General features: G+C 36.3%; 2 protein-coding genes across 5 annotated transcripts in view; one reads left to right on the forward strand and one right to left on the reverse strand.

The window, feature by feature from the left end:
• The window catches only part of TSTD2 (thiosulfate sulfurtransferase like domain containing 2), a 39,407-nt gene extending 17,147 nt beyond the window's left edge, over positions 1–22,260 (reverse strand). Inside the window, exons 1-4 of one of the 3 annotated variants that reach the window (XM_074281829.1) lie at positions 22,084–22,260; positions 17,328–17,534; positions 6,702–7,027; positions 2,485–2,605 (exon numbers count right to left, since the gene is read on the reverse strand). In XM_074281829.1, the coding sequence (XP_074137930.1) occupies positions 2,485–2,605; positions 6,702–7,027; positions 17,328–17,495 (615 nt within the window). In that variant the 5' untranslated portion in view covers positions 17,496–17,534; positions 22,084–22,260. Of the gene's footprint in view, positions 1–2,484; positions 2,606–6,701; positions 7,028–17,327; positions 17,535–21,595 lie in introns of all 3 variants that reach the window. The other 2 variants (XM_074281827.1, XM_074281828.1) reach the window with 2 other exon arrangements.
• Positions 22,261–22,280: 20 nt separating this feature from the next.
• The window catches only part of NCBP1 (nuclear cap binding protein subunit 1), a 44,588-nt gene continuing 43,185 nt past the window's right edge, over positions 22,281–23,683 (forward strand). Inside the window, exon 1 of one of the 2 annotated variants that reach the window (XM_074281825.1) lies at positions 22,281–22,947. In XM_074281825.1, the coding sequence (XP_074137926.1) occupies positions 22,914–22,947 (34 nt within the window). In that variant the 5' untranslated portion in view covers positions 22,281–22,913. The remainder of the gene's footprint in view (positions 22,948–23,683) is intronic. The other variant, XM_074281826.1, reaches the window with a different exon arrangement.

Raw genomic sequence — 23,683 nt, forward strand, 5'->3', positions numbered from 1 at the left:
AGGAAATGAGGAAATCAAACTATCACTCTTTGCAGATGACATGATGGTATACTTAGAGAACCCCAAAGACTCTGCTAAATAGCTATTAGAAATAATTCAGAATTTTAGCAAAGTGGCAGGATACAAAATAAATCCACATAAATCCTCAGCATTTTTATACATTACTAACACAATCCAACAGCAAGAGATACAAAGAGAAATTCCATTCAAAATAACAGTCGATAGTATAAAATATTTGGGAATATATCTACCAAAGAATAGTCAGGAGTTATATGAGCAAAATTACAAAACACTTGCCACAAAAATAAAGTCAGATTTAAATAATTGGAAAGACATTCAGTGCTCTTGGATAGGCCGAGCAAATATAATAAAGATGACAATACTCCCCAAACTAATCTATTTATTTAGTGCTATACCAATCAGACTCCCAAGAAACTATGACCTAGAAATGACCTAGAAAAAATAACAACAAAATTCATATGGAAGAATAAAAGGTTGAGAATTGCAAGGGAACTAATGAAAAAAAAGTCAGATGAAGGTGGTCTAAGTGTACTTGATCTAAAGCTATATTATATAGCAGCAGTCACCAAAACCATTTGGTATTGGCTAAGAAATAGACTGGTCGATCAGTGGAACAGATTAGGTACAAAGGACAAAAAAGGATACATCTACAGCAATCTAGTCTTTGACAAACCCAAAGATACCAACATTAGGGATAAAAATTCATTATTTGGAAAAAACTGTTGGGAAAACTGGAAATTAGTATGGCAGAAATTAGATATGGATCCACACTTAATTCCATATACCAAGATAAGATCAAAATGGGTCCATGATTTAGGCATAAAGAATGAGATAATAAATAGATTAGAGGAACAGAGAATAGTCTACCTCTCAGACCTGTGGAGGAGGAAGGAATTTATGACCAGAGGCGAACTAGAGATCATTATTGATCACAAAATAGAAGATTTTGATTACATCAAATTAAAAAGTTTCTGTACAAACAATACTAATGCAAACAAGATTAGAAGGGAAGTAACAAATTGGGAAAATATTTTTAAAGTTAAAGGTTCTGATAAAGGTCTCATTTCCAAAATATATAGAGAACTGACACTAATTTATAAGAAATCAAACCATTCTCCAATTGATATATGGTCAAAGGATATGTACAGACAATTCTCAGATGATGAAATTGAAATTATATCCACTCATATGAAAGCGTGTTCCAAATCACTATTGATCAGAGAAATGCAAATTAAGACAACTCTGAGATACCACTATACACCTGTCAGATTGGCTAAGATGACAGGAACAAATAATAATGAATGTTGGAGGGGATGTGGGAAAACTGGGACACTAATGCATTGTTGGTGGAGTTGTGAAAGAATCCAGCCATTCTGGAGAGCAATTTGGAACTATGCCCAAAAAGTTATCAAACTGTGCATACCCTTTGATCCAGCATTGCTGCTATTGGGCTTATATCCCAAAGAAATACTGAGGAGGGGAAAGGGACCTGTATGTGCCAAAATGTTTGTGGCAGCTCTTTTCGTAGTGGCTAGAAACTGGAAGATGAATGGATGTCCATCAATTGGAGAATGGTTGGGTAAATTATGGTATATGAAGGTTATGGAATATTATTGCTCTGTAAGAAATGACCAGCAGGAGGAATACAGAGAGGCTTGGAGAGACTTAAATCAACTGATGCTGAGTGAAATGAATAGAACCAGAAGATCGCTGTACACTTCAATGTTATATGAAGATGTATTCTGATGGAAGTGGAAATCTTCAACATAAAGAAGATCCAACTCACTTCCAGTTGGTCAATGATGGACAGAAACAACTATACCCAGAGAAGGAACACTGGGAAGCGAATGTAAATTGTTAGCACTACTGTCTATCTACCCAGGTTACTTATACCTTCAGAAGCTAATAATTAATGTGCAACAAGAAAATGGTATTTACACACATATATTGTATCTAGGTTATATTGTAAAATGTATGGGATTGCCTGCCATCGGGGGGATAATTTGGAAAAATGAATACAAGGGATAATGTTTAAAAAAATTTACTCATGCATATATACTGTCAAAAAAAATTATAAATAAATAAAATTAAAAAAAAAAAAACCACCTCTTTCTTTAAAAAATGCTGTCACAAAAGGCCATTAGTTTCATTAGATAGTAAAAGATGAGCTGAAACTCCCAACTACTAGTACTGTCAAGGCAGTAATAAAGAAAATATATGTGAATCTCACTTTAATAATTGTTCTTGAAAAGCTCTACACAAACCAAGATTTTATAAAACTTAGTTTTATAAAATTAAATTTTAAATGAATATTAGAATTTCAACTGTTAACACATTTCAAAATGAATTTTTTTTTGCACTAGCGAATTTAAGTATTGACTTTGTCCTTGAGGCTTTTTTTCAGTGCCCATATGATGATTTCACTAAAAAAGATAGGAAAATGTTAGTTGGATAAAACCTTACCTTTCCTGTGAGGTGCAAGTGTTGGCACAATGATTTCTGCCAAGCACAAAGCCATTCTGGGTCCTCTACATCACAGTAACAATAATATAATAGCACTACTCCTTGATTGCTATTCTCTGCACTGCAAAAAGACCAAACAAAGCAAATATGAAAATCAGAAGCCAAAGTCAGGAAATAACAATTAGTACTGCATCTCCAGGTAGAATTTAAGATTGAATCTAACAGCTTATGTCTATCTTTGCCTTCCCTACCATTTCTCATCTAAAAGTTAATCAATCTTTGAGATCCAGATCAAATCCTGGATTCTATGAGGTCTTCCTACCTATTTTGGAGTTTACCAACTGTCCCTTTCTCTATAGCACAAAATAGAGAAACTGATTATTTTATGTTTTCTCATATTACAGGGCGAATTTTCTCCACTTGTTTCCCCCACTAGATTTAAATTCCTACAAGGAAATGTTTCTTGCATAGGTATATTTCTAATGAGAAAGGCAATGTGTTAGAGATATTTTTTTTTTAATAAAGGTCAGAAACTTCATTAACAGAGGTAGGAATAAATACAGAAGGAATGTGAATTTGTCTATGGTTAACTACAGAACGAAAGCATCTGCTACTAACAAATATAACATCAAATGTGCTGGAATATATAACAGGGAGTCTTGGGACAGAGGGAAAGAAAGAAAGAAGGTTTGGGGAAAGAAGTCTGCTAAAGTGCCTTTACTAAATCTAACTAAGTTCCAGACCCTTGATGAAACCAGATATAAGATACAGAAATTCCTCTGTTTCACAAAAGCTAAGAGTGCCTCTTAAGTTCATCTGCTTTAGGGAATCAAAGGGTAGAGAGGTGGGAGGGGAAGGATAATTGAAGAGAATAAGACCAAAGATGTTTTCTAGGGCCCTCTGTTCCAATTTTCCTTCCCATCTGCTTACAGATTTTGAAATTTTCTCTTACTGTTAAAGATATAAAGCCTTAAATGTAGATACCAATGGAAAAAACACCTAAGTATATTTATACTTTTAGTGTAATCAACACAGGTTATATATGACTGACATCATATGCTTCCATTTTAATAGCAAGGATGGCATGAACATAACTAAACTGGGAGAAATTCTTAAGTAGGGGTTACCATTATGGAAACAAAAGGGGAGATTTCACAACTTTATCTAGGGTTAGCAGAGAATTAGTTTATTGAGCTACTTTCATCATCTGTAGCTAAGAATACTTGTCCTGCCACAAATGAATTCAATATAAAAGAGCTTTGTTCCCACAAGATTCCTTAATGGAGGTATCAGTGTATCACTTTTGTATCCCCAAAGAGGGACAATTCACTCTTTTTATTTATTCACTAAGAACTTAGTGACTAACTGAAGTCAGTGACAGTGAAACTAAACAAAGACCTTTTTAAATGACATTTCTTGGCATTCATTAGACCTGCAGGGAAAAACAAAATCCACCACAATTGCTTACTATATTGCTTCCCTTTGAAGTAGTCAGTCTTAAAAAGCCTTTGGGATAGAAGTGAAATTTGGTAACAAGGATCAGAACCTGGCTATCCAGACTTGAATAACTGCAGAATTTATTTAGTTGAAAGGCCTTGTAGAAACCATCTAGTTCAACCCATTTCATCAATCCTTTCTACTGCATTCCAAATAGTTATCCAAATCTGGGTTGAAAATAAATAGTTTTCAACTAATACATGAATTATTTTCTAAAAGTCTACTTATAAAGTACTTAGGAAAATTTTCCCATAGAAACAGTATAAAGATGGCAAGGTTCTCAGATTAGCCAACAGAAGTCTATTTAATTGACAATGTTCTTGAAGTATATTATATTCACAATGCTATAGAACCTCATACAACCAAATATGATAATGCTTTATAATTCTACTCCTTGAAATAAAATATGTGCTTCTCTGTTTAGCTTTTTAAAGCCTTTCTCAATCTGGCACCAGCATACTTTTTGAGACTGACTGTATATTACTCCCCTTACCTTACTCTGTAATGCATGTAAAAATGCTGCCTTCTTTCCTTTCTTCCTCCTTCTCTCCCTCCCTCTTTTTCTGTCCATCTCTCAGATCCATCTTCTGTCCTTTCTATCCCCCATGTCCAGAATGTCGTCCCTCCTCACCTCTTACCTCACAGAAACCTTTCAAAATACAGTTCAAGCAACAATATCATAAAGCATTTTCTGATCCCCCAATTACTAGGCTTCCATTCAAAACTACTGTATATTTAATTACCTTTTCTTTTTTCTATATATGCTTATTATATATACTGTTTCTTCCATTAGCATATAAACTCCTTGAGAGTAAATATTGTCTTAATATTTATATTTGTATACTTAGCACTTTATCAGGCATGTGGTGGGCACTTAATAAATGCTTATTACTGAGTGTAGTAGAAACTGTGTTTAGAATCCCAATTTGGGAAGTCAGAAAGATTTTTAAGGTTTCCTTAACCATGAAATAAAAAACTCCAATCTATTAGCCTAAGATAGGGAGATGCAAAATGTTAAGAGTTTGGAGGAAAGGTGAAGACCAATAGTTTGAGGTAAGAGTAGGTAAGAAATAGGGTGGGGACTGCAACATGGAAAGGGTTATGTGTAAGCTTCAGCTGGTCAACTGGAAAGAAATAGCTGGCAAGAGATGGAACGGGGAATAGTAAGGGAGGAATAAGCATTCTCCCAGTCTAAATGCCCAAATGACACTTCTTAGTCCTAAACTGGCCTTCTAGTCATTTTCTTTTTTTCTGGGGGCCCCAGAAATTGGCCAATCTTTTTCTTTTTCACTGCCCTGGTTTTTGCTTCTTTTGGTTATCCTTGGTCCTCTATGAAAAGAGAAAGCTTCCTTTCAAATATCCTTGCCTTGAGGCTATTAAAATATTTTTACTGCTAGCAACATTCAGAAAACAATGATGATACTGATACTTTAAAGTCAAAAAAAGTCTACATATCTCAGTGTTAAATTTGCCTCTGACTATCCTTTAGTTTTCAAATATTTTTCTGTTATAGATTCACAATTATTCCAGTCTCCGGATTTCCTTCCCATCTGATTATTTGGTGCCACTTAATCTAATTTATTCCCTATTTCTTGATACCCTGAATCATCTAGGTACCATAACCTGTTTTACTTCAGGTATAGATTTCTGCTGCCCCCTGCTGTAAGGAGGAGAAAAAAACAGGTCTCTCATCCTTCAGATTTCTTGCTAAGTGTATCAGTGCTTAACAAGTATTTGCCACACAAACAACATCATGTTAAGTACTAGGGAACCCCTCCCTCCCCCAAACAAGTATTGTTCACTTTTACCCCTCACAATGCTGACAACTTGTTAATCTTGGAGTTCCTTAGTTTGTATCACACATGAGCTGCATCATGTTCTAGACACATCAAATGTACAACAAATGGCTATTACATTGAACTAAAAACTGAATTGAAGAACTTGAATCTGTCCTACCTACTTCTTCATCACTCTCTTCTCCAAAAAAATGTTTCTCTTCTTTGACACTTGCATTGTCCCCCACTCCTTAGCAACAGTACAGCTACCACCTCTAACCTCTGCTGTTCCCTTTTCTCTTTTCCTCCTCTCCTAGTACTTGTCCTATGCTTCTTGGCTTTCTGATGAGAAGGCTGCAGGACAGGTAATTAGAACTTCCAATAAAGTGACCAATTCATCAGGCATAATTTCAGGTCTATCACTTGATTCAGTAGTATCTATTCTTACTATTCTTTTACTTGCCAAAAATGCCTTCTTATTTTATTAGGAGAATAAAGGGGTGGGGGTGGGGAACTACTTCTGAACAACTCAGGAAAACCAAGGAAAAAGGTTAGGAAGTGGATAAAATACTGAGAAAGAGGATATACTATCAACTCTCTACATCACAGTTTTCCAAAGATATCAGCATATTATAGCACAGAACACTGATAGGCAAAATGACAACCTAACAGAAAAAAGCTAAATTATGTACAATATGTTGTTTAAGAACCATATGTTTCATATGCAATATGTGTGAGAAATGATTCTCTTTAATATGATTGCTCAAAAAGTTTTATGATTAAAAGACCAAGGTACAACATCTGCAAAAGTCATTTATATGACAATGTTAGATGTTATATGTATGTATATGCATATATATGATCTACCATTTTAAGTAGGTGACAATTACTGAGATGACTGGATAGATTTAAAAATTTCAAAACAAATTTTTAAAAAAATCTAACCTCATCAGTTCATCAAGCCTAAAACAGCTTGTGTCTGGGAAGTCAGCAGACACTTGATGGTTAGAGGAAGGGGACACACTTAATCCATTTGTCTTGTCTGCAGATACACAAGGTTTGGGGGTACCAGCTTCAGCAGCCAATTGCTTTAAAACAGAAGAGGTCTGATGATAAACATCTCTCCCATGCTGGGCAGCTATATGTCTATGGATGCCAATTTGGTCTTTGAAGATCTGCTGGCAGCATGTCCACCACACTCCTTTGCAGAGAGATGAAGAGCAGCTGGTGGGTTCTGGAATTTCCTTTGTTTTGACCAAGAGGGCAAATGCCTGCAATACATTAGAAACAGCATAAGTTGGCATTCTTATAACTAGGAAAAAGCTGAGAAGAACCTAAGCTTTTAGTATGAAGGTTTAATTTCTATGAAGTTCTTTTCTCTAAAGCTTTGGCTTTAAATACCACATCAAATTATTGAACTCTGGGCCTCAGTTTCTCCAACTATAGATTATATGATCTTTGAAGTTCTTTCTAGTTTTAAATTCTATAGAAATGCTGCTACAGTGGCATGGAACAATTTCTTTATTAATATCTAGGTTTCCCTTACCCCAAAAAATACTCTTCTTAATCTTGAAACTTCTCAAGTCATTGTTCTCTCCCTCCACCAGAAAGAAACAGCTAGGTGGTACAGTAGAAAGAGTGCTGGGCCTGGAGTAAAGAAGATCTGAGTTCAAATATGATGTCAGATACTTACTAGCTCTGTGACTCTGGCAAATCACTTAACCCTGCTCGCCTTAATTGTAAAATAAAGATAAAATAGACCTATCTTGGTGGTTAGGCGGGTCAAATGAGGTAATAGTTGTTAAAAGTGCTTAAAACAATGTCTAGCACATAGGAGGTGCTACATAAATTTCCTTCCTTCCCTCACTCCTACATTATAATCTAATTTTTACCTCTCCCATTCTGACACAGTTCTCTTCAAGCTATAACGGTTTCCTTTCTGTTCTTACTCTCCTTGACTAACAGAGACTTGATGTTCTTCTTTTACTTCTTCTTTGGCACATACCAGGTTTGTCCCAATTGTGTTTCTTCACAATATTCAGAATTTTGATTAACATCTATTTTGAAATTGTGATATATCTGCTTCTGTCTGTTAGCATACTACATGTAACAATGTCTTTTTCAATCTCATTCTGTTTGAGTCTTGGAGTTATACGTAATAGAAAACTTTGTAAATACAAATACAAAGTACAAATACAAAAAAATAAAAGTTTTCTATTACGTATAACTCCAAGACTCAAACAGAATACAAATACAAAGAACTAGAGAAATAATACAAATATTCTTTAAAAAGCTTAACTTGATACTAGTATAACATAGTAATATCGTTGCTTCTAATTTACTCTGTATATATCTTGCATTCCTTTTCTTCCATTAGAATAAGCACTTCTTGAGGGCAGGGATTGTTTTTACATTTGTTTGCATCCTTTCTGTTTAGCACAATGTCTGGTCCATAGTAAGCACTTAATAAATGCTTGTTGACTTGACATGACTATTATATCAGCATAAAGAGAACTAAGAATCATAGATAAAATTTCCTTGTATATTCATTTTCAAGCTGCAAGAAGAACTCACCCATGAACATATCTATGTATAAGAAAGATTCCTGTGACTGTGAAATGAAGGATAAATTGGAATGGTAAAGGATGAAATCATGACAACATTAACTAAGCGCTTATATATGTACCAAATACTAGGGATACAAATTTGAAGAATGAAACAATCCCTATTCACAAGGAGTTTGTATTTAAACATTTTCCTCACATTCTAAGAGGAAAGAGTAGAAACAGGAAGAACTTTAAGGAATCTATTATAAAAGTCTTCAAGATATTGGCAATGAGGATCTGTACTAAAGATAAAATAAAGAAATAGGAAGATGATATAAAGAAATATTGTAGGGATAGAATCAATAGGACTTGGCAAATTTTAACAGCATATGAATAGAGAATTGTTAAACAAATTTGTGAATTTGTTTGAATGAATGAAATAGAGTATTACTGTATTACAAGAAATGACAAAAGAAATGATTTCAGAGAATCCTGAATTGTGTGAACTCACATAGAATGAAGTGAACAGAACTAGAAGAATAGTTTATATAAAGACTCTTAAGATTATAAAGAACAACAAATATGAATGACTTGAGAATTCTGACCAATGCAATGACTAGCCATATCTCCAAAGATTTCTTTCAATTAATTGGGGGTAAAAGGTAAGGAAAGATATAGGGAGGGATGTGTATGTTTATGTATTTTTTTTTTAATCAAGTAGTATGAAATGGAGATTCAAAGTTTCACAGGGAATCTATTTTCTGGTCTACTATGTATACAGACATGATCTCTTTTGGTGTGTAAGTTCAAAATAAAAATAGTTTTAAAAAGTGCAAAACAAGTCTAATGACCAATGACTGTTTCTTAATAGATTGCAGACAAAAAAGTATGGAGTAACAGTTTTTCACACAGTATTTCATTCATTAATATGATTCAGTTAGCATTTGTAAAATAAAATCAACTCATAATTCTGTAGTGATATACCCTAAAAACATATAAATACATTATTGCTTTAAAAATATGGAATTTATCTCATTAAAGTCAAATCACATCTACTTCAGAATTGTTCAGAGGAGGTATGTGATGGCATATAAGAATTTACTTTCAGTTGAAAAAATGGATTGTATTTATTTAAATAAACTCATCTAAATTATGACATTATTTTGTATTCCTCAATAGAATAAATCTTTGCTAGGTCAATATTGCTTAAAATAATTCTACATTAGAGAGAATTCTGGGAAGATGGTGGAATAGGTCAGAAAACTCCAAGCTCTCCAAATCTTCCCTACAAACAAGACAAAATAGTGCCTCAGGGAGAACATGAGAATGGTAAAAATAAACAAGAACTGGGGCAGAACAGTGGTCCTCCTGGGACAACTAGATTAGATACCGGGATGAAGGTTTGGCCTGTGTGAACAATAAACACCTTTAGACTAGCTCTACTGAAATAGCCAGCAGCAAGGAGCTAACCTGGGGAAAGCTAGATTAGGAGGTAGCCTTGAACCCAGCTGTAATGGGCCAGAACTCTAGAGAAAGGTGTTAACTCAGTGGAATTGATAAGACAATGGTTATCTAGTTTAGCATGGCGATTAACAGTTCTCTAGTTTAGTATGATTGATTTAACCTTACAACAAATAATGATTCCCTAATGATATAATTACTGGCTTATACTCAGTATGAAGAATGGATTTAATTGTAATAGAGTATTTAAGAGGTCAGAGTCAGACCTGCAGAGGACTTGAGACAGACTCGGAGAAGACAAAGGACTGGAGGCTGGGCTCAAGGTCTCGGAGCCAAGGAGAGACATTCATTCCATCTTCATCAGCCTCATGGTGGCTGGCCTGTCCTCCTGCTTCCCCTGATGAGACCAAGACCCATCTGAAGGCCTTCAGAATGCTAGCTCAGGACCCAAGTGAAGGAGATAATAAAGAATTTGGACTTTATCCCTGGCTATTCTTGTGGTGATTATTCAGTTGAAATGAAGGCTGGTCCAAAGATCTCCAGAAAGCTAAACCAGAACATTATACCCAGCCACAGGAATTTTCATCTCCTGGGCAGTTTTAAGAATCAAATATCTGAGTCAAGGAAGATTGAGGAAACTTTCCTTTGCTGATAAAGAAAATGGGTGACCAGGAAACAGCACCTGTCCAGGGAGTGCAGAAACATTAAGGGTTGCTGGCTGTGGGTGCTTATAGAAGGGCAGAATTCTTGGTCTTGAGTTCCAGGCTGTTGAGGAGAACTGAAGGAGGACCTGAAGCCAAAGGCACCATTCCCTACACCTCAGGACTAGAGGTGATCAATCACAGTGATTAGTTGCTATTAAAAAAAAAAAAAAAAAAAAAAAAAATTCTCTCCTAACTCCAGAGAGTAATGTCAAATGATCACCTACCCAAAAAAATTTAGGAAAGAACTGAAAAAAGACTTTGAAAATCAAATGAGCAAGATTGAGGAAAATTTTTTTAAAAAGAACAATCCAATGAACAGACAATTCTCAGATGATGAAATTGAAACTATTTCCACTCATATGAAAGTGTTCCAAATCACTACTGATCAGAGAAATGCAAATTAAGACAACTCTGAGATACCACTACACACCTATCAGATTGGCTAAGATGACAGGAACAAATAATGATGAATGTTGGAGGGGATGTGGGAAAACTGGGACACTGATACATTGTTGGTGGAGTTGTGAAAGAATCCAGCCATTCTGGAGAGCAATTTGGAACTATGCCCAAAAAGTTGTCAAACGGTGCATACCGTTTGACCCAGCATTGCTGTTATTGGGATTATATCCCAAAGAAATACTAAAGAGTGGAAAGGGACCTGTATGTGCCAAATGTTTGTGGCAGCTCTTTTTGTTGTAGCTAGAAACTGGAAGTTGAATGGATGTCCATCAATTGGAGAATGGTTGGGTAAATTGTGGTATATGAAGGTTATGGAATATTATTGCTCTGTAAGAAATGACCAGCAGGAGGAATACAGAGAGGCTTGGAGAGACTTAAATCAACTGTTGCTGAGTGAAATGAGCAGAACCAGAAGATCACTATACACTTCAACAACAATACTGTATGAGGATGTATTCTGATGGAAGTGGAAATCTTCAACATAAAGAAGATCCAACTCACTTCCAGTTGATCAATGATGGACAGAAATAACTATACCCAGAGAAGGAACACTGGGAAGCGAATGTAAATTGTTAGCACTACTGTCTATCTACCCAGGTTACTTATATCTTCGGAAGCTAATAATTAATGTGCAACAAGAAAATGGTATTTACACACATATATTGTATCTAGGTTATATTGTAACACATGTAAAATGTATGGGATTACCTGCCATCGGGGGGAGGGAGTGGAGGGAGGGAGGGGATAATTTGGAAAAATGAATAAAAAAAAAAAAAAAAAAAAAAAAAAGAACAATCCAAAAAACCCCACCAAGATTATGAAAAAAAAAAAAAAAGTCAACCAAGAAGAGAAAACAAGAATAATCAAACTATGATGAAAAAAGGAATCTTGATACAATGATACAAGAGATAAAGAAAATTGTCCTGATATATTAGAACAAGAAGATAAAGAAGAAATAGAAAAAAATTCACTAAACACCACTTGAAAGAGATCCTATGAAGAAAACCTACAGGAACATCATAGCTAAATTTCCAAACCCCCAAGTTAAGGAGATAAACAACAAGGAAAAAAGAAATTCAAATACAGCAAAGTCACCATTAGAATCATACAAAACTTAACAGCAACTACATTAAAGGACTACAGGTCTTAGAACATTGCATATTGAAGAGCAAAAAAAACTAGAGGTTGTGGCTGAAAATATCATATGCAACATAGTTAACCACAATCCTGAAGGGGAAAAAAACCAAAATAATGAATTGCCAGACTTTCAGGATTTTGTTGCAAAAAAAAAAAAAAAAACTGAACTTGATAGAAAATCTGACATACGAGACCCAAGAGAAATATATGAGAAATATATTTACAAGACACTCAATAAGGACAAACTGTTTATGTTTTATACATGGAAATATAAACCATGTCTAAAACTCTCATTAGGAATTGAATAGTTTGGAAACTATTTCCACTCATATGAAAGAGTGTTCCAAATCACTATTGATCAGAGAAATGCAAATTAAGACAACTCTGAAATACCACTACACACCTGTCAGATTGGCTAAGATGACAGGAACAAATAATGATGAATGTTGGAGGGGATGTGGGAAAACTGGGACACTGATGCATTATTGGTGGAGTTGTGAAAGAATCCAACCATTCTGGAGAGCAATCTAGAATTATGCCCAAAAAGTTATCAAACTGTGCATACCTTTTGAGCCAACAGTGCTACTACTGGGCTTATATCCCAAGGAAATACTAAAGAAGAAAAAGGGACCTGTATGTGCCAAAATGTTTGTGGCAGCCCTTTTTGTAGTGGCTAGAAACTAGAAAATGAACGTATACCCATCAATTGGAGAATGGTTGGGTAAATTATGGTATATGAATGTTATGGAATTATATTGTTCTGTAAGAAATGACCAACAGGATGAATACAGAGAGGCTTGGAGAGACTTACATCAACTGATACTGAGTGAAATGAGCAGAACTAGGAGATCATTATACACTTCAACAACAATACTATATGAGGATGTATTCTGATGGAAGTGGATATCTTCAACATAGAGAAGAGCTAATCTAATTCCAATTGATCAATGATGGACAGAATCAGCTACACCCAGAAAAGGAACACTGGGAAATGAGTGTAAACTGTTAGCATTTTTTGTTTTTCTCCCCAGATTATTTTTACCTTCCAAATCCAATTCTTCCTTTGCAACAACAACAAAATTCGGTTAGGCACATATATATTGTACCTAGGACATACTATAACATATTTAATATGTATGGGAATGCTTGCCATCTAGGGGAGGGGGTGGAGGGAAGGAGGGGAAAAATTCGGAACAGAAGGGAGTACAAGGGATAATGTTGTAAAAAATTACCTATGCATATGTACTGTCAAAAAATGTTATAATTATAAAATTAATAAAAACAATAATAGTACACATTTCAGTTTAGAAAAGGGAAAAAAAAAAGGAATTGGATAGTTTGAAAGAAATATTAGATGAGAGCTGAATATGGGATTTTAAAAAGCAGAAACCCATACAGGAAAAGGTAAAAAGAGTAACTATCTTATACAAATAAGGTACAAGAAGAACTGATTCAGAAGAATTAAGATTGGGGGAGAAGAGCTGGTAGTTCTGGAATCCTACTTTCATTGGGAACAGGTTAAAAATGTTACCACATATATGCTCTATATAGCTATAACTCTGTGTGTGTGTGTGTGTGTGTGTGTGTGTGTGTGTGTGTGTGTGTGTGTATAGGTACAAAAGTCATCTAAATTCAAAAAGAAATGAGGGTAAGGTGAGAGGGAGTGAGAGAGAATAGAGGGATTTTTAGAAGAACCTTATTCAAATGAGATCAGAATTAAAGAGAGAACAGCATGTACATTGAGAAAGGAGTAAAAGCATTCTAAATTTATAAAGAAATAAGAGGATAAGGGGTTTAGAATGGGGGAGTATAGAAAGGAGTGCAGATTACAAGAAGGGTGGGTAGATAAAAGATAAAAGGCAAGGTAGCAGGATAGGAAATAAGAGATAAATAAAATAAAATAAACATAAGAAATAATTTATAATGATTTATTATTATAATAATTTATTATGAAAAAATAAGAGGTAGTAACAATGATCTCAGAAAATTTAAAGCTAAAACATTTAATTAAAAGAGAAAAATAAGGGCACTACATAATATATCAGTGATATTAATTGCTGATTTAGATTTTTAAAAATAACTAAACAGTATAAAGGTGAAATGTTGCTGTGGTATAGAAAATGATGAGTTGGTGAAGTTAGAAAAATATGGAAAGATCTAGACTTATGAAGATGTCATCTACATTCAATAAGAGAAACAGGACAAGCAAACACATATTGTCTTACAATGCATCCATATATATGACTATAGATATCTTTATATATGTATGCACCTATGTTTATGTGTTTATTCTGTGTATGCATGTGTGTATGTGTATGTATATATCCATCTATCCATGCTTAACTCTCTAGCTTCCTGGGGGGGGAGGGGAAAGAGGGGAAAAAAAGAATAAGGTAAAAAGGACACAGCAGAAAAGAAAATCTACAAGGAAAAAAAGAAATGATGGACAGCTCTGAACAAAATATATAAGGTTTACTAGACAGGTTTTCTCGAAGTGGAAATTTATTGCTTTATATTTTGAATCCTCTCTTATGTTCAGCTGTGCATGTGGCAGTATCTTTTTTTTTTCTTTTTCCATTTTCTCTTTAGGTCTGAATTAAAAATAAATAACTCTACAGTGTTAATGGTATTGTGCAATATGGATGAAAACATAATAAAAAATCTAAAGGAATTGAATCAAACTATATTATAAAGCAGTGATTATCAAAACTATCTGGTGCTGGCTAAAAAATAAAAAGGTAGATCAGCAGAACAGAGTAAATAAAACAAAATTATTACTGTGGAATAAAATACACAGTAGTAAATGATCTATAGTAGCCCACTATTTGGCAAAAGTAAAATTTTAAGCTTGGGGGGTAAGAATTCACAATATGGCAAAATTTGTTGGGAAAACTGGAAAGCAGTCTGGCAGAAATTGATAAAAAACCGTTTACCAAGAAACAGTCAATATCTGACTTAGATAATAAAGTAAGAAAATGAGAACGTGGAGCATATTACCTATTAGACTTATGGATAGGAGAACAAAAAAAGTGAATAATTTAATCATATTAAATTAAAAAGGTTTTGTACAAATAAAATTAATATAGCCAAAATCAGGAAAGCAGAAATCCAAGAAGAAATTTTTATGCAGTTTCTTGAATAAAAGTCTCATAGCTCAAATATATAGAGAACTTTGTCAAATTTATAAGAACATGGGTCATTTTCCAATTGATAAATGGTTCAAGTACATGAATAGGCAGTTTTTAGTGAAGAAATCAAAGTTGCATATACTTGTGTAAAAACATACTCCAAATCATTGCTTATTAGAGAAATGCAAATTAAAACTTTCAAGATATCATCTCAAACTCAAGATAGGCTAAAATGAGAGAAGTAAAAAAAAAAAAAAAAAGACAAATGTTGTAGCAGATGTGAAAAAATTGGATCACTTATACAAAATATTGATAGAAGTGTGACATGATCCAATCATTCTAGAGAGCAATCCAGAATTATGTCCAAAGAGTTATAAAATTGTGTAAAGCCTTTGACCCAGAAATACTATTAGGTCTGTTTTCCAAGGTGATCAAGAAAAAAGGGAAAGAAACTATATAGTCTAAAATATTTATAACAGCTCTGTGGGAGCAAAGAAACTGGAAATTGAGGGGATGCCTATAAATTGGAGAATGGCTAAATATGTGTGGTATATGACTATGATGTGTGATACCACTACTGTGATATAAGAAAAGACACTGATAGATTTTAGGAAAATATGGACTGTTGTGAAATTATAAAGAATCAAGTGAGCAAAGACCAAGAGAATACTGTATACAATAACAGCAATACTGTTTGAAGAACTGTATTCAGTTCTTCTATTTTAAGTTTTTCTGTATATTGTACTCAAATCAACTATAAAGAACTTATGAAGGAAGATGGTATCCAGAGAAAGAACTGATAAATACAGAAGTATACATAGTATAATTTTATACAACCTCCCTCCCCTCTCCACATATTTAAGTGTGTGTATATGTATTTGTCTTTTTTTGTTATATTTTAAGTTTCTATCTCCCTACCTCCCCACTTTCCACTTGTATATTCTCTAGTTTGGGAGGGAGGGAGGAAAGGAGAGAGGCAGGAAAGAAAGCCTATAAGAAAACAAAGAAAAGATGGACAATTCCAAATACAATGTGTTTTATTATCACATATACTTCTTTGAAGTGGAAATTGTTAGGTATTTCGAATCCTCTCATATGTTCTGCTGTACACATGGAAAATTTTTTGTTTCTTTTTTCTATTTCCTGTTTAAGTTTTGAAATAAAGGGGAAAAAAAGAATTCTTACACTCTCTCATATAGTTGTAAAAAATTAATTTAAGCAATATCACTGCAAAATACTACATAAGAGTAAAAGACTACTATCCAAGAAAATAAGTACTAGTTTATATTCCCAAGGGCAAAAAAAAATTACCGTGGCATAAATTAAAATTAGTCTTGGTCTAAATTAAACTTAACCTATTGTTTCTCCTTTTAAATCCCTAAGTATGGCTTTCATACATCAATACGAAGGAAAACTGTTGCTGCAAGCATATAAAATTATTTCTTAATTTAGGATATGGAGATAATTTTTAAAAGTATGGGTGGCAAAAAAAAAAAAACCAAAACAAACTTTATATAACTTACTATTAATATTAAATTAACAACACCTAATATTAATCTGAGGCAAGAATATATTGGATAGAATGTCTATTTCAGAGTCAAGAATGCTTTGGTATAAGTCCTACCTCTGACATATACTAACTGTGTGACCCTAAATTTGTCACTATCAATATCCCAATTCTTACCTTTTTAAAGATAATTAGTCGAAATTAAGTGCTGATTTGAATTGGTAGATAAGAGTTTCCTCACCAGGAGTTTCTTGATCCAATGAGATTACACATTTGGTTCAAAACAACAAAAACCAACCAACCAACCAAAAAACCCCCAAACATTTATTAAGCAATTATGTTTAAGGTAATCTACTAATGACTGGGGATGAAGTGTCAAAAACCAAAACAAAAGACAAAGTCCCTGTTCTTAAGCAGATTACTTTTTATTTTTAATTAAAAAATGAGTTCAATAAAAATTTTGAAAATCAAGCAATTACTGTATCTTGATGATTTCTGAAATATAATTGCTAGGTTAAGTGTGATGTCATGAATATTTAAAAAAGACTAACACCTGATTGAGATGATGCAAAAGAACCTTTGTTGGACTTTGTATAATCATATATAATATAGTGAAACAGTATTTTTACCTTTTTCTTTGCATGAGCATACTTCTTTCTCATATTAACATCTAATTCTGCTTTGAGACTATTACTAGGAGAAACAAAGTTTGTATCTTTCAAATCCAAATCTGGAAATCTTAATATAGAGGAATCCAAGTCATCTTCTTCAGCTGGTAGCATCAAAGAAGGCATCATTGTTTCACTGCAGTTGTGAATCTTTGGGTCTACTACTACCTGTTAAATAAAGAAAGGAGAAAGACCAATATTAAAAACATATGGGAAAATCAATAAAATCACCTCTACAAATTAGCAATGACCCAGGATCTTGAAAGAAATTGAGAAGTTTTTAAGAAAAATTTAGTGTTGGTTAAGTGAAAGTTTATTGATAATGTAATTAAATATTAATCAGGCACTTGCTATTCCTAAGACATTGTGCTACCTTTCTGTAATTTCCTATTCTCAGCTTCTTACACTTGCTTCCTTTGGGGAAACTAGTAACTGAAACATTTATTCACACATTCCCCCTTACACTTACACACTTACACACACACACACACACACACACACACACACACACACACACACACACACACACACAATGTTAAGGGAATTTAAAGGATTTTACCACACTCACAAAGGTATTAAATGTCTGAGGAAATATTTTCCTGATTCCAAGTTCAGGCTCTTTCCAATACATCACTTAAATACTACAAAGAATGGTTATCAACACTGAATGTGCTATCCAGACAAATCATAACACACTAAGAAAATTGTAGGTTGAATTACATAAATGAGCTCAAAGAATATTAAAATTGCTAAATTGTATAAATTGTGGAATAAAATAATGGTAGCATTCTTTAAACACTTTTTAAAATTTAAAGCAACTTTTATGCAAATACAGTAACAAATATTGTTTTGTCTTTTTTTTCTATAACTACATATAAATGATAGCCAGTAAAAATAGATTTTTTTAAAAAGTGGCATGACTTACTTGGTGAATTACCACATCTACCTAAACAACTTTAGTAAAGCTTAGACCTACATTAGACAACTCTTGTCTTCTTAATTTCAGATCCTATGAAAAATAACAAGTGACCATCCTCTGTCTAGAAGAGGTGAGAAGACAATTTCTTATGCTTTTCTATACTATTAAAGATCATTTTTATTATGCCTAGGGTTCAAGTTGAAAAATTGCATGTATGTAAACGTATCTCTTTCACACTGTAGGGGTCAAGGCCACTGCAGTCTGGTATTATCTGCATAAAATTTTTTGGCCCTCCCTTCATATCAGAAAAAGCTGAATTGCATTTCTAAGTTTCTAAATATTTTGTGTGATGCCTGCTAGCCTTTGCATGTCATCTGCGTATTCCACAAAACTGCCCAAAATTCCCATTTAATTTCTTATAGTGACCCACGATATATTGAAACCAAAACAGGGAAAGCTGCAATGTGAAGGAATAATTTTATACATGACAAATCAAAGTACTTCCTGGCTGGTGATGTTTGGATGGGTGGGGACTGAAAAATAAATAGAATATAAGCTCAATATGATAACAAACTGAAGTTCTGTGAGTTTCTTTGTGGAAATGTCATCTATTATGTTCACAAAATATCTTCAAGCAACAAAAAATTACTTTTTGAATGGCTATGACAAGTTAGCTTAGTTTATATAGATATAATAATTTACAAAGCAGCATATCACCAATCGAACATTTTAAAAACAAGTCAAATTTTAATTACAAAAGAAAGAAAAAGCAGAATTTACAGTGTAGTGTTCTTTCTAGAGCCCCCATGTTGGGGTGCTAAAATATACCGTCAGAATTAGCTCTCTGGAGGACCTCAGGACCAGTTGGAGTCCTTGGTCTTAGTGAAGAAGTGATAAAGCTGGAGACCCAGGAGGATGGTCAAAGACGGAGTCCCTTATTTCAAGTCCTCTTAGTCCTTAAATACCTTAATATGATTACAGCACACTGAGCATGTGCCAACTAAAGAACTAGTATATCATCACATCACACTGAGCAAGTGCTAACTATAGTAGTATTACATCACCACAACACACAGTGCAAGTACTAAGTATAAACACCCTGCTATTGATATGTAAATGCATTTCTTTACAGTAAGTATCCCTTGCTTCAAGTAAAACTCAAGTGGTACAGCTCTAGTCCTCACTGACTTCTCAGGAAGGGTGAGAACAGCCAAAGGGGGTGGTCATGCCCTCCCTGACTTCTCAGGAAAGGTGAGAGCCCTTAGGGGAGATGGGGAGCCAAGTCAGACATTGTCAGCAGGTTCCCTGTGGGCTGAAGGGTCTTATATCTTACCCAGGGTTCCCCATTATCTGTGGCCCTCTACATTACTGTATTTTACTACTTCTACATTTACAAAGACAATTTTTTGGGGGGCTGAGACTATTGGAGGTTAAGTGACTTGCCCAGGGTCACACAGTTAGGAAGTATTAAGTGTCTGAGGTCAGATTTGAACTCCAGTCTGATGCTCTATTCACTGCGCCACCTAGCTGCCCCTACAAAGACAATTTTCAAATAACATTTGCCTTAAATTAAAATTTTATTTAAAAAACTATTCCTTTAATACAATGTATCAATAATATTCCATTTTAACAAAATTTAGATATAAAATAATAGTTTTTATATTCTAATCTCATTTGAAAAATTGAGATAATAGTTGTAGAGTGTTGTGAAGCATTTTGTAAACCTTAAAATACAATGTCACGCTCAGTGAGAAATCCAACATGTAACTTTATTATGCCTTCTAGTATTCTCTTTTATAAAACTTATCAAACTTTACTATTGTACTGGAATTCCAATGCCAATAATCTGCATGAATACTCTACCAGACAATATTTTCAAAAGACTGCTAAGTACTTTTGAATAGACTCGTTAAATAGGGAAACAAACAAACCCATCCCTTTTCTTGATCACACTTCAATTTACAAACTTCTTTTTCTCACAACAATCCTATAAAGTAGGGCAATCAGTCACCTAACAGTTCCAGAAAGTGAGGTCCCAGAATCAAGATTGTAAAGTCAGGACGTGAACCTCGATCTGGTGCTTCTGCCCTCTTACATACCTAATTATAACTGTCTCCATTTATGAACAAATATATTCCAAATACATAATCTGTCAGAAACTTTGTTACTATCATCACAACAGTTACTCATCGCCTACTGGGAGGACCTAAAGACGGAGATGATTCCAGGAACAGGAGTCAATGTATTTGAAAATAAAAATGGAAAGGATCATTCAGATACTATGAGCTATCAATGTCATTGTGTCAACCCAAATGTCATTAATAACACTGTGGTGTGTCACCTCTGTCAATCTCAAGGAATTTTCAAGGCTAAGTCTACACAGTATGAGGCAATAGAAAGAATATTCTGGAGTCAAAGGACCTGAATCCAAATCCTGTTTCTATCACTTACTGCTGGACCTTAGGTCTGTTTTGTCATCCATAAAATAAGAGGCCTGGACAAAAGGACATCTGGGGGACTTCTCAATTCCAACTCTGTGATCCCTTCCCCCCTTACTCAAAATTATTCAAATCCATAATTCCATTATTTTGGATGCTCCATTCAAAAATAACTATCACAATTCATCCTTGACTTCCCAAGATATAAGATTGTTGTTCATGTTATTCATCCAGCCACATCCAGAGATCCCACGGACTCTATTGCCTATGTTTTCTCCGGCAAAGACATTGAAGTAATTTGCTATAGAGATGCTTCTCGGGGGCATTAAGGCAAACAAGCTGAGTGACTCGCCCAGAGTCCCATGGCTAATAAATGTCTGAGGCTACATTCGAACCCAGGTCTTCCCAATCGCAGGGTTCTGAGTCACCCAACAAACTGCTCTTCTCTGGACATATAGAGAGCACTCAGGCTCTTACTAGACTAGCAACGTTTTTTTCCTCCTAGATTGATATTCTTTACTCCAATTTTTTTGAAGTTTGTTCGTGTTCAGTTCTTCAAAACATATGCAACTATACTAGTTCAAAACCGTATTTATAAAAATTGTTAAAGGAACGCTGCAAAAGGTAAAACTGTTAAAGGAGCATTGTAAAATGCAAAACCCGCAAGGCTCTCGTGGGATTCTGGACCCAATTCTCAGTCCACTTATCTTCTTATCAAAGGATAAATGCAGACGGAGGAATCCTCCAATCCACTACTTGCTTACTTAATTTTCTTGGATTTAATGGCCAGGAAGTTAATTGTCTTTAAGTGGTTAGGTCCCTCTCCAAGTTCCGGGCGTTTGCCTAAGGTCTCGGTGCAGGAGAAATCTCACCTTACTCAGCTAATACATTTCCTTTACCTCGAACCACCGGTCTATACAGATGCGCGTGGGGAGGGGGAGGGGGAAGGAGACACTGGCTTCAAACTCCAGTTTTGTGCAGGATCGTTGGGGTAAAAAAACTCAACCATCGGTTTCGGAGCCTCAGTTTCCTCCTTCGTAAAAGACGGTTTAATAATTCCCGCCTTGCAATGAAGAACGGAAGGATTAAAGGAGCAGATGGGTTTAAAGGATCTGCAAATCTTCCAGGGGCAAAATCAGTTATTGGTGTGAAGGACAGGGTTCCCCGCCGAGGGGGCCGGGGGCTGGGTTGGCGCTAGGCAAGCACCACGTCCTCGTGCTCCCGGGGTCCAGCCCCGCCGCGCGCACAGACCCTAGGAAAGCGGGGTTGGGTGCGGTGTGAAGGCCGTCAATGGGACACCCCGAAAGGTCAATAGCAAGAGGAAAGGATGAAGAAAGTAAATACCTGAAGTAGTCCAAACCTTTGGAGGCGCTTCCAGCCGCGGACACTTCTACACTAACAACCACCGCAACATTCAATCCCCGGATCCCCCTTCCCAGTCTCGTTTCTTCCCCCGCCAGTACTTTAGAGACGGCCCCTCATTCCAGAAATCGTCTACGTCCGGTAAGCGCAAGGGCAGTCGGGAGAACTATAGAGTGGCAATAGAGAGAATGGGCGGTGCGAGGACTAGAGCGTCCCTGCCTCAGCTCAGGGCGGGCTAGGATGCAGTCCTACTCGATTCCCACCCCTCCCTATTCCCCCGCCTTTCCCTTAAGGCGCGCGCCAGCTGGGCCGGGGTCGAAGCTTTAGGAACTGGCCCACCCCGCTTATTCTTCTCCCGGAAGAAGATTGAGCGCGAGGAGTGGGAGGGAGGAAGGGAAGGGAGAGGAAGCGGAAGCTCGATCGGCGGCCTAGTTAGGTTGCTCCCTCGGGCTCGCCTGCTCGAAGCTCCCTCTTCGTCGGGTGTCCTCCGACACCACGCATCCTCCCCCCCCCCCCCCCCCCGCCCCAGTCCCTCCTCCCGAGACCCTTACGGGACGTCCCAGTGACGGTGGAAACGGGAGGATCCCCGCCTCCGCGGCCGCCTTGCTCGCGCGAGATCCTGCGTGCGTGTGCGTCTGCGCTCCAGGCCGGCCCGCAGCTCCCCGCGTCGCTCGGAGCCCTTGCTGCGCCGCTTCGCCGCCCCCTCCCTCGTCGCTTCCGCCTTTCCCAGCCGCTGTGAAGCGAACGGCGCGGAGTTTCCGCCATCGGCGGCGGCCGCGGAGACGGGAGCAGGGAGCCTAGGAGCGGGGGGCGCAGGCAGCGGACAGCATGTCGCGGCGGCGGCATAGCGACGAGAACGATGGTAAGGAAGTGGGTGAAGGTGGACTGGAGGCTGGGGCGGGCGGCTTGGAGCGTCGTGCCCGGGGCTGGGGAGGACTCCCGGACTGAGCTGGCCAGCTCCGGGGATCCCGGCTCTGCGTGGCGCACAGTAGGTGGCTTAATGGATAGAGCTCCAGGCCTGGGTCTCCTCTGTGGCCTCAGACTTTCTAGCTGTGGCGTAGGGCGAGTAAGTCACTGAACCTCCTCCTGTCTCAGTTTCCCCACCTGTAAAATGGGAATAGTTAATAGCCTCCACCTCTCAGGATTTTAATGAAGATCAAAATTCGAATACACATAAAGCACTTTGCAAGTAGAGTGCTGCGTAAATGTTAGCTTTTATCAATAAATGCAAATTTATGGGGCAAAGCTTTTTAAGTTGTTGATCTCGAGCTCCTACGGCTCTGTAACTGAATATGGGGGTCTCGAAGTTGTGATTTATTATCAGTAAGCATTTGACTTTTGTGCCTCTTTTATTAAACCGGAGATCGCGTAAAAATTGTAAAGGAGTCGCGAGTAGGAAAAATGTAAGAAGCCTTGGGCTGGAGAGCCCACAAGGGATCATCCCCTATCATCTCCCAGCGCAGGTTTCTGGAGCCAGGAGGTCCTCCGTCTGCATCTGTGATGTGGCTGTAGGAGCACATTTGATTTTTAACTTGTTATTCAACTATGACTTAACTTTCTAAGTAGTCATATTGACAGTAATATTCTTTAAGAAAGTC

The sequence above is a fragment of the Sminthopsis crassicaudata genome, chromosome 1, assembly GCF_048593235.1.
Source record: "Sminthopsis crassicaudata isolate SCR6 chromosome 1, ASM4859323v1, whole genome shotgun sequence".
In the NCBI taxonomy this organism is placed as follows: domain Eukaryota; kingdom Metazoa; phylum Chordata; class Mammalia; order Dasyuromorphia; family Dasyuridae; genus Sminthopsis; species Sminthopsis crassicaudata.